At 37.5% G+C, this 16277-nt stretch overlaps 1 protein-coding gene across 1 annotated transcript in view; it reads left to right on the top strand.

The window, feature by feature from the left end:
• fbxo15 (F-box protein 15) overlaps nt 1-8938 on the top strand; it is a 44742-nt gene extending 35804 nt beyond the window's left edge. The window contains exons 11-12 of the mRNA XM_079863946.1: nt 1589-1665; nt 8876-8938. Coding sequence (XP_079720072.1) covers nt 1589-1657 — 69 coding nt within the window. The 3' untranslated portion in view covers nt 1658-1665; nt 8876-8938. The remainder of the gene's footprint in view (nt 1-1588; nt 1666-8875) is intronic.
• The last annotated feature ends 7339 nt before the right edge of the window (nt 8939-16277 follow it).

The raw sequence follows: 16277 nt of genomic DNA, 5'->3' as shown, positions 1-16277 counted from the left end.
GAAGAGTTGGCATGTCCGGGCAGCTTTTGTAATGTGAGTCTGGCTGCAAGTCTCTGAGAGCATTGACACGGGCAGATACAAAGCTTCTGAGGTCAGATATATTCTATTAACCTGGCCGTACCACCTAACGACAGCTCTTATTTACCTGTCAGATCCTTTTTTGTGTGGAGGAAACAAACGTATTGTCCTGTTCAGTGCTGCTGACAGGGCCGATATACATTATTCATCTGCTCATGGTAATACAGCCCTGTTTCTTTCTCTCTTTTACACCTCCCTTTCATTATTTCAACTTCTAATCAGACTGCAGAAATAAGACCTGTTGAATAGAAATTAACTCTAATGCCTCTTTCTGCATGGCTCTTAAGAGATATTATAACCACTCTGTCAATCCAGATGCCAACTCACCAACCCACAGTCATTTAAATCCCACAGATTTCCTTCCCTTATGGACAAACTGCACATTATTTAACAGGATATTTGACCTAAACATGAAAATTCTGTCATTTCATTTACACACTTTCATTTCGTTCCAAGTCTGGATGACTTAATCTATTGTGCTGAACACAAAAGAATATTTTCTGTAAGATGTTTGTAACCAAATAGCCTAGCTAACAAGGAACGTTCTCAGAACTTTGGCTAAAGTTCTGGCAAGGTTCTCTACAAATTTATGAACAAACGTTCTTCCAGTAACGTTAGTAGAATGATCGTTTAGAATGATCTGTTCTTTAATAATGTTGTCAAAATGCCCATCATGTTGAGTATCTCACGTAAATACAATTGATTATGGCTTAACTTCACATAAACAGCTCAGTGAAAACCGGATGCATGTCCGTGTCATACTGTATACATATTAAATGGGGGAATGGGGGTGCCTGTCCATCCCATCCCATATTCCACCATTAGAAATCCGGTCACCTACTCAAAATATCTTACGACATGTGGGTGAGTAACTGAAGACAGAATAATTTTGGGTAAACTATCCCAAAAGGGAAGTGGACGTCCCAAGTTCCTCCTTCAGGAAGAACTAACCCAAAAACTACCCATTATGTAATTTCGTTGGCACTTTAAATCATCAGAGTGGATTCCTCACACAAGTGGCTCTTGCCCTTTAAAGACCCCCTCCTTCCCTGACCCGCAGACCTGGTCAATATTTCTCTGAAGCAAGGTCTCTCAAGATGAGTAAAATCAATAATCTCTTTCACATCATTAGCAATAGTGAAACTGATCATCGGTCCCCCACCTGTATCTGCTTGTCACTGTTTAAGATGTTGGTTTGTGAGCTGTGGCATTTATTGTGTACTGCCTTAATCATACTGTATACTGCTAATTTGAAGTTAAAGTGAGTTCTAATGCAACTACAACCCTAGATCCATTCATCTAAACCCTCACTCACTGCTGAAACCAGCATGCTCCCTTAAACCTACATGTACTGCTCCTCAGATTACACAGTCAGTTTGAACTGTTCCAGAGGGACCATTTATTCATTCCCTGTCAATGTGTTCAATCACTGTGCCTGCTGTCATCCGTTCTATTCAATTATCCTCTTCTCCTATGCTGTGTCTTTTCATGACTATGTCTCCATTTCCAGAATGCCCCGCTGCTTTTGCTGAGATCTTGCAAACACTCAGAGGCCATGAAGCTCTCCTCGAAAACGTAAACAAAGAGGTAAACACATGGGCACATCAGAGGGTCATGGTTGGTAGATGTTGGTAGAAGCCATAACTACACTATTCTGCTTCCAAAAGGCATTTTTTATGCATTGAAGTAAAAGTAGCATGGTTAGTAAAAGTAGCATGGCAATGTTCTCAAATTGGTATATGTGCTTGAAATATTGTCATATTATTACATCAATTAATCCAGAGAAGAACATCTAATCTTGGTCAAATTCTTTCCAACAATATTAAGAATTAGTCGACTGTGTTGATGCTCACTTTGTTGTAACTGTAAAAAACAGGGAGGGAAAAAGCATCAATATAGTTCTCTCTGTAAATGATCTTGTCTTTTAAGATGAATTAAAAGAAATTCTGACAGTCACTTTAGGAAATTAAATGGCGTATAAAATACAATGCGGTGTGACAAGAAAACATGCAAGTTCCACATGCGTTAAGATTCTCAGAACAAAACATTTTGAAAAGCTACTACAGTAATAATAGTCACTGTAAGGATTGCCATAGAAGATTGCCCTGAAGCATGCCGCTAGCAGAAATATGTTTTTGCTCAGAATTACAGGTAAACACTTATGATCCTATCAGCAAACTGACAGATCTTAAAGGTGAACTTTGTCATTTTTGTGCCACTGTAGATATAGTTGTAGATTTCAAATAGGTTTCCCCTATTCCCCATCTTCCTGTGGTGAGACAAACAGAGTCTTGCCCTTAAAGTGCCACAGGCACAGATGTTGGGTGCTGGGTTCTGGCTCACAGTTGCTGTTATTCATTCCAAAGGTATTCAGTGGGATTCATCTCTGAGCTTTGTGCTGGCCAGTTAAGCTCTTCTTTACCAGGCTCTGTGAATCTTTCTCTGTGAAACTTCTTTGTTCTTAAATATAGATAAAAATACCATTAAAGGGATAGTTCACCCAAAAATGAAAATTCTGTCAGTAATTACTCACCCTCATGTTGTTCCAACCCCGTAAGACATTCGTTCATCTTCGGAACACAAATTAAGATATTTTTGATTAAATCTGAGAGTTGTCTCACTCCTCCATAGGCTTCTAAGGGACTGAAACTTGCTGGCCCAGAAAATGTATTAAAGACATCGTTAATATAGTCCAAGTGACTCCAGTGGCTCAATCTTAAGTTTATAAAGCGACGAGAATACTTTTTGTGCGCAAAAACAAACAAAAATAACGACTTTATTCCACTTTTCATTTCCTTCTCTCTGGGCCTCGGGTCTTTTCACGTAGTGTTTAAGTGTAGCGCGTCTGTGTTGTACGTCACCACGTATCACACATGACCAGCGTCGGCCAATAGTGAGCCTACGTGGTGACGTGCAACACAGACGCGCTACGCTTAAACACTACGTGAAAAGACCCGAGGCCCAGAGAGAAGGAAATGAAAAGTGGAATAAAGTCGTTATTTTTGTTTGTTTTTCAGACATCAACATTTTTTGTCAAATTGAACAGATAGTGAAACTAAAGTGCTTCTTCTCATGCGGCCGGATGAAGACAATGGCACTGTCACATTCATGTTAGTTTGGACTCGTTATGTTTTGTCATCACCTGCCTTCGTCACTCATTTGTTGTCACGGACACTAATTAGGTTCAGCTGTGCTTTCATCAGTCACCATCATTACCTCCTGTATATATGTTCAGTTCTGTTTCAGTTCAGTGACCGGTGTCGTCTATGTATAGTGTGTGTTGCTACTGCCTGTTTGCCCGTCCTATGGAATATTTAGTGTTATTAAACTTGTTGGATCTTTATTCATTGTCATCGTCTGTTTGCCTGCAACCACCCATGACAGGCATGGCATTTAAAGATCACTTGAATGACTGACATCACAGAATTTACCAGTATTTTGGAGCTGATATGTGAATGGTCTCTTACCGGTAAAAAGCCGGAACGCCTTTGCTTGTGTTGTGTATTTACTGGTGAAGTCATTCTGGCAATTTTACGGTAATTTACCGGGATTGCTGTGTGAAAAGGGCTATTGTCAGGCTTTATTTACAACAAAATAAGCTAATTGCCTGCACAACATTGTAATATAACATTATAATATATAACAGTTGTTTCATAAATGATTTAAAAACACAAACCAAAACACACCTGAGGCACATTCTGTTATTCATTTTGTAGAATTAGATTGAAAAAAAAAAAAAAAAAAACTTGCTCTATTTTTGTGTAGTTGAATAAGAGATGGTACACCGCCATCTTGCTCTGACGAAAGTGGCTTGACGTCTGACATCGTAAACATGACTTCCCAACTTGTAAATACGAACTTCCTAGGAGGACTTGAACGCATCACCAATACCATCACCAAAGTTCTTTTTTGTTTTTTGCTTAGAAGTAAAAAAGTATTTCATACTTTTGCAGCAATATACTGTTAACGAACATCCGACGCCATCCACTCTACTGGGTGACGTTAAGATGAATATGTAAATATGTGCTGCATCCTTTCCTTTCAATAAAATAAACACACATCAAACATGACAGAGGTGAAAAAACAGCGGTTAAATAGGCATCTGATCATAGTTTAGTGGGTATGTTTGCACCAGCTCTGCAATTCACCAGCATCATATCGACAGATGAAGTCATAAAAATGACTTATTTATATAGTATATATTTGAGATGTAGACCAGGTATTCAATTAAAGAGGTCCAATCTCTATATTTCCTTCCAAGCGGAGGTCCGAACAATACTTTTTTGGAACAGTTATACATTTCCATCTGGGCAGCCGTAGTACTTTGTAAAAGAAAGACAATCTTAAACACTCAAAATAGTCATCAAAGATGAGAATCTTGGGCCCCAAGAGCCCAAACTGTGATGTCTAAGAATTTTACCAATATTTAACAAAAAATTCGTTAAAATAACAGCGTCATCTGCAGCTCTTAATCCGGGCCTTAACGCCTTTATTGGGAGAAAGCAACGTGCATGGAGCGGAAAGGGCTTGAATGAAGCGTGTTTGGCTCTAGATAAAAATGTTAGAGGATGTGGCGCCGAAAGATCATCACCATAAACACCCCGGAGCGCTTGTGGTGTAAACCGCTCCATTGTTCAGTCTACAGGCTTTCATAGACAACCTAGTGAGTCAGGGAAGGTCTCGTTTTCTAAGTTTTGTTTCAAGCTGGTCACACATTGGCAATAAAAAAAAGCAATTATTTGAAAAATAGCATAAATTGTTAAAGTCCAACTGAAATCAAAATTGACCCTATTTACTTTGTTAGCGCATATTACTAGTCTTGTGGTGAAAAATTAATCCGTGCAAGTTAATACACAGAAAAAAAATTGTTTGCCGCCGTAATCTTTAATCAAAGTCTGAAAAGTTACTTCCGGTCTGGAATGGCGTTCCTTCTCTGATGATGTAGGTTTGACGGCTTTGGGTTGGGAAACGCTTAACCACTCCCCTCAAACCGTTAGTCTGTTATGAGCAGAGATGGAGAGGAGGAGCGCTAGAGTAAAACCCTGCCCTCTGTTCAATATTCCTTTTCACTGGGAAATACGTCACAACACTGGAGAAAAGTCGTTTGCAACTTCCGGTTCACTCGGACTTTAACCTTTTGGTTACCATGAATTAATAACCAAGGTTTTTAGAAAAATAGTTGACAGATTCAGCTGCAGTTTTGTTTGGTAAACAAACTGTGTTTCCATTTTCACATTGTTAATAAGGCAGGCTCACCCCCCCGGGGTTCCTCCTGATGGTGAGATCCCTTATTATAATTGCTTTGTTGTAGCTGTGAAATCTGTTCAGAAATCGTATCACCTCTTTCAGCGGATTTTAATGTGGCATTCCATAATATTAAACCATGCGTAACATTTTTTTCTTTCTTTTTTTTCCTCACACTTTCTTTTCAAATACTTTTCCCCCACTGCATGCAAAAAACATAATATTGTATTAAAGAACTTCACGTGCAAGTAAAGGGCAGCTCTTCAAAGGAACATGAAAAGGTGATGTTAAAGCTGAATTTGTCTTCCATACGTGGCTCCTCTGAAGATTGTCCCAACCCTTCACATGGCAGTTTAATGGAAAGTGTCATCCTGGGTAACCGCCGCCTCAAGACCACAAAATAAACTAGTACATGCACTGAAGCATGACTGGAAGTGTCATCATTTGATAGCGGTGAAGAAAAATTGCATTCATGATGAAATCACAAAACAATCAGATAGTAGAAATAAACATCCCTGAAATATTGGATTTTGTTGGGTAGAAACAAGTCACACCTGTGCCTGATTTAAGGTGATACATCACAGAATGCTTATCTAGATTTCTTGGTTGTTTTATTGTTTATGGAGTTTACAGACTGATTTTTAACAGTAACAGCCTTGAATCTCTTTATATTGAAGTCTCATTTTCTATTGACTATATGACTACAAAAAGATTGTGATTGATGAACCAATCTATGGATTGTGCATTCAATTATTTAGTCCACTTAATTTTAGTCAATAATTAATCTGCATGCAAAATCCTCAGTCTCATTTTAAGACAACATTCAAACAATAAATTTGTTTTTTAGATCGCTAACATTATGTAGCACATTAGTAAACTCTAGAGAGGGAACATATTGCTGAAAAATATATATAAAACTCTTCAAAAGTGAGTCAAGCTCATAAACATTCAGTCAAAATTTGAACTCATTTACTCATCCTCATGTCGTTCCAAACCTGTACAACTGACTTTCTTCTGCAGAATACACAAGAAGACTGTTTGAATCTGTTTTTGTCCACACAATGAAAGTCAGTGGGGTCCAAAACAACAATAGACCACATTGACTTACATGTAATATGGATATTTTTATTATTTTCTACTACAGTGGTTGACAAAATTGATGGCACCCCTGATAAATATGATAAAAAATGGCTGTAAAAAATAAATCTGCATTATTTATCCTTTTGATCTCTCCTTCAAAAAATTTGCAAAAGTCTAACCTTTCATTGAAGTAAAAGAATTGAAATTGGGGGGTAAATCACATTATGAAATAAATGTTTTTCTCCAAAACACGCTGGCCATAATTGTTGTCACCCCTAGAATTTTTTATGAGAAAAATATCTCTGAAGTATATTCTCATTAATATTTACCTTTTTTAGCACACCAGGGTGACTAGGAACATGAAATTGTCCAGCTATGACTTCTTGTTTCACAGGAGTTTATATATGAGGAAACACAAAGGCCAAATTCCCTTAATCATCCATCACAAGGAGTAAAACCAAAGAATATAGTTCTGATGTGCATCAAAAGATTGTTGAGCATCACAAAATAGAAAGTGGCTGTAAGAAAATAGCTAAAGCATTGAAAATCCCCATTTTGACCATCAGGGCAATAATTAAGAAGTTATAATAAACTAAAGATGTGACGAATCTGCTAGGAAGAGGACGTGTGTCTATATTTTCTTAATGGACGGTGAGGAGGAAAGTTTGATTGGCCAAAGACTCTTCAAGGATCATAGATGGAGAATTGCAGAGATTAGTTGAGTCTTGGGGTCAGAAAGCCTAAAAAAAAATTATCAAACAACCCCTACATCCCCACATGTTGTTTGGGAGGGTTCAAGAAAAATCCTCCTCGCTCCTCCAAAAATAAACTCCAGCATATTCAGTTGTCAGACACGACTGGAACTTCAAAAGGGACCGGATTCTATGTTCAGATGAAACCAAAAAAAGGGCTTTTTGGCAGCAAACTCACCAGATGTGTTTGGTGCAAACAGGGATAAAAAGTACCCCATGCCTACGGTTAAATATACTGCTGGATCTTATATGTTGTGGGCCTATTTATTTGCTGGAGGTCCTGGACATCTTGTTCAGATACATGGTATTATGGATTCTGGCAAATACAAACAGATAAAAAATTTAAAACCTGATGGCCTCTGCTAGAAATCTTATAATGGGCCGTGGTTGGATCTTCCATCAGGACAACGGTCCAAAACAAACATCAAAATCAACACAAAAATGGGTAACTAAGCATAAAATGAAGCTTCTTCTATGACCGTCCCAGTTCCCTGACCTGATGAGTGGAGTGAACTGAAGAGAAGAAGCACCAACATGAACTTGTGAATCTGAAGGATCTGGAGAGATCCTGTATGGAGGAATGGTCTCTGATCTTTTGTCAGGTGTTGTCCAAACTCATCAGGCATTATAGGAGAAGATTCAGAGCAGTTATCTTGGCAAAGGGAGGTTGCAAAAAGTATTTAATAACAGGGTGACAACAATTATGGCCAGCGTGTTTTGGAGAAAAACATTTATTTTGTAATGTGATTTGCCCCCACTTTCAATTCTTTTACTTCAATGAAAGGTTAGATTTTTGTGAATTTTTTTAATGAAAGATCAAAAGGATAAACAATGCAGATTTATTTTTTACAGCCATTTTTTATCATATTTATCAGGGGTGCCATCAATTTTGTCAACCACTGTATATGCAATCCAACCCATAACACACTCTGAACTTCTGAAATTGTTTAGATTGTTTGCCTGAGTTTAGAAGTAATTTAGCTCATATCACACACATACAAGCATTTAAGAAAATAAAATATTACATAGTTACCGGTCTTCAGATTTGGAGGATAAACGCTGTTACCGGCTGAAGAAAGAATGCAGCCTTGTCATAAACCTTTACTAATATTAAACCATTCTTTTTCTACATTCTGTTAAAACAGATACTTCCAGCGACCCATCGAAGACGTCCACATATATATTAAAGTTGAAGTTTCTAGCGTTCATGAACTGGTGTTCAGGTAATCATGCTTGCAGACATTAAAGGTATAGTTCAGTCAAAATAGAAATTCTGTTACTCACCCTCATGTTGTTCCAAACCTGTATTACTTTATTTATTTATTTTTTCTGTGGAACACAACAGTAGATATTTTGAATGTTAACAGTTTGTGTCCATATAATGAAAGTCAGTGGGGTCCAAAAAATGTTAGACCACATTGACTTAATATGGACAGATTTTTTAATGAAGTTCAGATTACTGTGATAGTGTTAACCTGTTAAATCATTGATTTATTGAACTATTAATATTATAAATAGTTGTATTTTAATCATTTTCACTGCTCGCCTGTATTTACGCCTATATCATATGCCTTAGTTTAGAAGTGATTTATTCAAATTTATCACATGTATACAATTATAATATAATATAATTAGCGGTCCTCAAATTTGATTGGCTATACGCTGTTGCAAAAATGTATCATGAACCTTTGTTAATATTAAACCATTCTGTTACCTTCCAGTTTCTTCCATCGATCCATCGCTGACTTCCACACAGTATCGGTTTGAATTTTCTTCCATTCAGGTAATTCTTATGTTGTTGTTGTCGTCGTCCAGAATCAGGTGGTTTGTCTTCGTCTGGCATCTCAGCTAAGACCTGTCCGCCTTGGGTGACCCTGCCAGTACTTAGTAGCTCTCAGTCAAGTCAAGCCAAGTCACCTTTATTTATATAGTGCTTTTTAGAATACAGATTTTTTCAAAGCAGCTTTACAGAGATAACAGGAAAATAATGCAGCAAAGTTTGTTTCCAGAAGAAAATAGCATCACAGTCCAGCTTTAAAGGAGAACTCAGGTCAATTTTAACATTGAGCTCATTTTTTTGTACATTTGGAGTGCTGTCAGTACAGAGAACAACGACAAAAATCGGTGTTGCCTACACCGTGTTATCCTCTTTTTTAAAATTTGCACCCTGTTGACTTCAATGGGGCACGTTTTAAACCTGCTTTTAGCCTCTTAACATCCTTGATGTGTCATTACAAGTGCCCAGCCATTGTGAGTGATTCCTTCAGAGTGAACGCGGGTGAATCTGACTGCAGTAGATGTAAAAGATATGAATAAAAATGATGTTTATTCATCCAGCGCACATACCTGTATTTACATCCTGTTTTCGGTTGAAGTCCACAGTAGTCGATTGCCCCATTTAAGTCAACAGGGTGCAAATTTTAAAAAGAGGATAACACGGTGTATAGGCAACACCGATTTTTGTCGTTGTTCTCTGTACTGACAGCACTCCAAATGTACAAAAAAATGAATTGAGTAATTGTAATTGAGTAAAAGTAAGCTCAGTGATGTTTAATTTTTGTTGTAAAAAATAAAAGAAGTTATTAATTTAGTTAATTTATATACATATATATAGCCGCTCTGGAGAAAACCATAATGTCATCGTCCAGCTCATTTCAGTTCTCATATAATGGTGTCAATACAGGCAGATCAATAATATTGTTGCATATTAAATTAAATGTCCCCAACTAAGCAAGCCAAAAGCCAATGGCGACAAAGGCGAAAAAAGGCGACAGTGGCAAGAAACCAAAACTCCATCAGGTGACAGAATGGAGAAATAAAAACTTGGGAGAAACCAGGCTTAGTCAGGGGGCCAGTTCTCCTCTGGCCAACGAACGAACAGTGTATGATTATGATTCAGGCAGCATAATAGGTCAGAAGTCAGATTGGATTGGAACATTCAGAATATTATCCAGTTCCATCTGGTTGAAAGCATCGCTCAGCATCCCTGATGCACTCAAGCCCTCACAGCACGTCAAGCTGCAAACCATGTGAGGGACCCTAACCTACCCTAGCCTATCTGGTTTAAAGCAACCGTATTTCAACCAACCACAGAAACCACATAGCAGTGCATGAAAAAACACTCAGAAGGCTCCAGTAACTGCAAAAAAAAAAAAAAAAACAGTTTAAAAACCATGCAGAAAACCATGGCAAACACGTCAATGCAGGAAACCACCCAAAACATCCTGACAATCACGTATCACAGCTCTAAAAACCACTTAGAACAAACCAGGAACGCATTAACGCATTGACAATCACCAAAAACATCTTAACAACCACACCGCAATGTGCTGCAAACAATAAACTTACTCTATAACTACAGTATTCCCGCTGTGTGGTACCCATGTGACACTGATGATTCAGTGTCTGGGCTTCTTTCTTCTTGGGTTCCTCAGGCAGGGACTCTTCACTGATGTCCACGTGGATTCGAGGAGCGATGCGTCTGCTGGTTGTGGCGAACCTCTCAGTGATCAGAACACGTCCATCAGGATGCTCCATCTCCACCGGTGCAGGGAAGTTGAGTGTCTCCCACAGCCGCTGCTTGAGCTTAAGTCCCAGCTCAAGGCTGTAGGGACGGTGCCGACCAGTGTGTCTTCATCATGGACTCCACCACAGAACGGTAAATGCCCTGTAGCCCTGCAAGCTGCAGCTGTGGATAGAGACTAGATCTTCCTGCTGACACAGAGGAGCCGGACACACGTTCACTGAAGAGACTGCGGCTGCTGGACAGATGTTGGGAAGGACAGCAGCATTCTTCAGGTAACGCTCCTTCAAACCATTGGGTCGTTGAGCTTTAGAGATGCAGCTGTAAGTGTGATAGTATAGTGCTGCTTGTGTGCCTTCATCAACTTGTAACTTTAGTAATTCACTCTTATTTTGTTCCTTCATAAAAGCCTATATTGCAAAATATTGTGTTGCTAAATAAGTTTATAGTGCATTCTCGTCATTATAGTAGTTTGAATGCTGTTACAGTACCTGTTCATTTCAGTAACCACTGCCGCTTTCACATATGGTGTAAAACAGGCCTCACAATAAAAACTCTCTTATTCTGGTGATCATTCAGCCATGGTAACCCTCCAATACAAGATCATGTGTTATGATGCGCATTTTGCACTCTGAAATGCTAGTTCACCCACAGGTCATGACACCATCCTGTTTCGGACTGTTCAATCTCTACTCTCTGGTTGTTTTGGAGAGCCACACATGATGTAAGTCACCCTTGGACAACACATTCATCACATTCAGTTCTCCCCTGAGGATGCTGAGGGGCCGAGCATGATTGATACCTCCTCTCCTATGGGAAAAGGTTAGGGAAAGGGTCTGTGCTCAATTATGTAAAATCCAGCCCAACACAAGGCCAGTTCTTACATCAGCCTGTTTCCTGAGCTGTCAATCATACTGGTGACTCAGCTGAAAGGAACGCCAGCATCTGCTGCAAAGCCTATCTATACTGCTCAACTGCCTGGCCGCTGCCAGGTTGGCTAGCCACAGAGACATGTGGCATCGCACAGGTGATACTAGATCTTTTTCGGGTGGTTTCAGACCTAGTCTTTTATCTCAGCACCCCTAAAAGTCTATGATTAACTGAGCAATTAGCCAGTAATTTCCTTTTTTACTTCTTTTTAAAAAATGTATTATTATTTTGTTTGTTTGTCCATTCCTTTATATATTTTATTCGGTAAATATGTGTTTGTTATTATGTTTTGTTTTTCTTTCACTTTTAACTCTTTTATTTCAATAATCAAATTATTGGAAGTTTGATTGTTTGTTTGTTTGTCCATTAAATTATGTATTTTATTTGTATCTTTGAAAGTGGTATCTTTCTTTTCTTTTTTTCAGAAAATCATTGCCTGTTTGTTTGTTTGTTTGTTTGTTTGTTTGTTTGTTTGTTTTATCTTTCTTTTTTGCTCTCATTTCAGAGATCAAATGATTGTCGATTCGTTTGTTTGTCCATTCCTTTATATATTTTATTTCATAATTATTATTTTCTTTCTTTTTTTCCTTTAATTTCATAGATCAAATGATCTCAGTTTGTATGTTTGTCCATTCTGGTATGTATTATTATTTTTATTTCCTTTTTATTATTTTTTTTAAGTGATAAAATGTGTTTGTCCATTCCTTTATGTGTTTTTTTAAAAAATATTTATTTTAATTAACTAACATTTATTTTAACTAAGAATCACTCAAGAATTGCTTTAGTCAACGGCACATACAGTTATCAACAATCAAATGCATTATTCAACCCAACTGCAAATAAGTCTTTCGTGCACAAATGCGCAGTACAAACTAGAGCTGCTCGATTAAACACCCATACGATCTCATTCCTTAAATAACAGCGATTTGACCTTTTGACGATTAAATCTTTGAAAAAAAATCACAATGGATCATTCAAATTTGCTTTTGCGTTGTCGCGGAACCAGATAAAGCAGTTAGGCTATCTAGGTATGAAATGGCATCAAATACAGTCTTTTAAACCACACAATATAATTATTTCCGTGTTACAAATATTCAAATTTCACAAAGATACTGGGATAAAAGTTTATAGTTCAGATATAAACACTGACATCTACGGAAGTGATAAAAATAGAGTAAATCACTTTTTGAAAGTAACTTGGTTTTTCAATAATGATGGTATCGATTACATCGATTACTAGTGATTTACAAAAAAAAAATATTTGTCATTGAATAATTCATTGAATAATTTGTTTAAAAATGCTGATACATCCAGTAATGAAACAAGTGAAGTATTTATGACTGAGACATTTTTTTAAATAATTAATTCAAGTTAAAGGTACAATATGAAAGAATTTTGTATCAAAATATCCAAAAACCACTTGCACAGTGTTATATATTTCTTTCAATTGTGTACTTCCATTATCCTAAATGTTTCAATTTGAAGAAATTCACAATTTTAAATAGTGCCTGTCCCTTGTCGCCTGTCAATGGCGTAATAACTGCGTTATCCCTGGTTTCCGCTTGTACTGCCATAGTAACCATGGTGACAGACGTGGACAACTGCGTAACGTCTAGCGGCACGCTGTTGTTGTTTTGTTCAAACATTATGGACCATGGCATGCAGACTTTGGGACAAAAGGAGAAATAAAATGAGGATCAATATCGGCGTGGCGTTTTCGAGATGCAGAGAGCTCCACGTCCGTGACAAACTTGGACTTGACAGAGCTTCACGACTTGACAGCTCTTGCATGTGCTTTATTAGACAGTGAGCAAATGTACATAAAACAAATGATTGTTATATAGCTTAACATGATGAAATGTTAGAATATGATCAGTATGTTATTCTAATGTTGATCTAGCTTACTGCTAGTCTCATACAGCCAACAAACTAACTCATAGAATAGCATAACTTTCAACACACTCAAATGCAGTTTAGTATGACGCCCGTTTCACACATACTCCGTTTGCAGTGAGTATGCGGTGCATATTTTTTTCCGCACCCATGTTTAACAGGTTAGAGCTTTCACACTGCACGCGGATGCAGTCCGGCGATCTGTTCCAGGAGCGGTGCGTATACAGCAGTGCAGCGATCGGTTCCGCACCGAGTCTATTTTTGCTGTGCTGAACGCGCTGAATTAAAGTGACAACGCATGGTTCGTGGTCAAAATGATCACAGATTTACATGAAAATCTAAAAATCTCACCATAAATGTATCATCTTTTTTATTTTAAGACCTGGGTAAAACAAGGAAAATTTACCTCAACAAGGCGACATAATGAACAACACTCGTCTCATTCATGGAGGTGGAAAAACAAGTTCTTTGTGACATGCAAGATCTATCGTATTTAAATTTAAATGCAAAAGAAAAGGCACAAGAGTCGGCTGTTTTTTGTCAATTTTAAGTTTTAATTTAAAATGTTTGCGATGTTATTATAAGTAGGCTACATGGTTAAATATTTTACCACTTGCTTGAGCAACTTAATATATAAATCTATATAGAAGTAGCACTGAATAATACGTTGTTTAAATTGTGTTTAAACGTCTATTAAAGAGTGTATATGTGTACAAAGAGAATCGCAATGCTGACAAAACTTTTTTTAAATAAAAGTTGCTGATAACTTCTGGATTTGAAATACAAATAGTGAGTATGTGTTTGCGGTACAGCCGTGGATCAGTTACGCACTGCAACATGCACGGCAAATGGAGTATGTATGAAACGGGCGTGATAGTGTAGAACAAGTGAAACAGTGCTGCGTTACCTCACAATTTTATTTTGTTACATAAACTGACTAGTTTGAGTATTAATTCAGCACTTGCCGGTAGTTCGGTAGAATGACATGTCCTCAGTCCTTTGTATTCGCGGCAATCGCGTGTGGCGCTGATATCGGTCTCTCATTAGCAATCGTGCCCTGCTTCATACCACAGTGTCATGTTAAAAAACATTAATGTATTCACTCATCCATAAACATTATTAGATCCATCGGCTTGATGACGACAAATTCCATGATTCCGCTTTTCACTGCGTCATCAATCTACGCCTTTGTTATTGTAAGAGGTTAGCGACCCCTAGCGGTGAAAACAATTACATGTGGTAGCTTTAATTAAACATAAATAGACTGCAGCAATTAACATTTTGTTAGAAACTCTAGTTAATGACATGTTATTTTGTTTGGCTGTCTATTCCAAATCGTGGGAGAACCGTGATCTCAATTTGAAACACACACACACACAAATCGTGATTCTCAATTCATCCAGAACTCTCTTGCAAGTTGTGCTGTAAACAGAAAGAGAGAAAACTTGCCAGTGCCATTTGCTTGGTATGACATAGTTGAAATTATGACAATTTCTAAAGCTTTAGATCATGCTCCTAAATGATATGAGTCACGAAATAGTGACAGAATCAGTTTGCCACTTCTATATTGAACCATATGAATTCATTTCATGCTGCACGAGCAAGTGCTCATTAGCAGAACTGACTCATCGTGTCCCTGAAGTCAGCTGATACTTTACAAAAACTGCCACAAATAATGGCCAGGAATACAGCACACTGACATATTGTAAAGCGGCTCCATCATAAATGCATTACAGAGGTAAAACTGTCTGCTTTGCAGTTAATTATAGTATTTCATCAGATTGGATTTCTGAAATCACATAAAAGTTTGAGCTTGTTGTTTTACGCAGTGCTTCAGTGGCTAAAATAGATAAATGTAGATTAAAATAACCAATAATTCATCTATAATAATTCCTATATTACAATACTACACATTCTGGATGGGGAGATATACAATGTGTCTGTGTGTATGTATATATATAAATATATGTCTGTGTGTAGAGATATGTATGTTCATCCATATTGCTTTCTGTTTTATGTTGTTTATATGTTTGTTTGTTTATTTGTTTGCTCATTTGTTTCCTCTCGTATTATGCATTCTTGTTTGTAGTCAACAAGCTTATCTGTCCGATACTTGCTTTTTCAACATCTATATTTGTCTATTTGTTTTTCGCTGGTGTTTTCTTTATGTATTGTATTGCATTGTTTTTAAAAAATAATAATAATTTCCTATATTATATTATATTATATTATATTATATTATATTTTATAGAGGTAACCTGAAAATGAGCCCAATACCATTAAAAATGCTCCCATGTGGTGTGTCTAGTCTAATTTGCTGAGGTCCACTGCGCTTTCATCCTTTTGTTAGGAGTGTCGCAAGGCGAATAAGAAATGATCTGTCCGCCTAACCTATGGCCGCATGACCAAATGAGCTTTTGAAATATTTAACTGCTGCAAACCTTAAAGGTCCCTCTGCTTTGAAAGAGTAATGTGTAATACTGTGGTTTTCCACAAATGGGTCAGCACAGACTCTGATGGTCTATTTCCAGAACGTCCTTGGTGTGCAAATGTAAAATTACAATGTGATTGAAAAAATTCTAGATAGAGAGTGAAAACATGCTGACGTCGACAGATACGCACCACTCCAATCAATCTCTGTCACGCACCAGCTGTTGTCACTGAGTGCTTGCAATTTCCTATATAAAGGGGTTCAGGAGATGGATTTGTTTTGGACAACAACAGAAATCAACTGCAAGTGTTGTGAGTTAGAAGTACTCAAATTACATGATAACTTT

This window comes from Squalius cephalus (genome assembly GCF_949319135.1).
Source record: "Squalius cephalus genome assembly, chromosome: 25".
Taxonomy (NCBI): domain Eukaryota; kingdom Metazoa; phylum Chordata; class Actinopteri; order Cypriniformes; family Leuciscidae; genus Squalius; species Squalius cephalus.
This window is presented reverse-complemented; position numbering and strand designations above follow the sequence as displayed.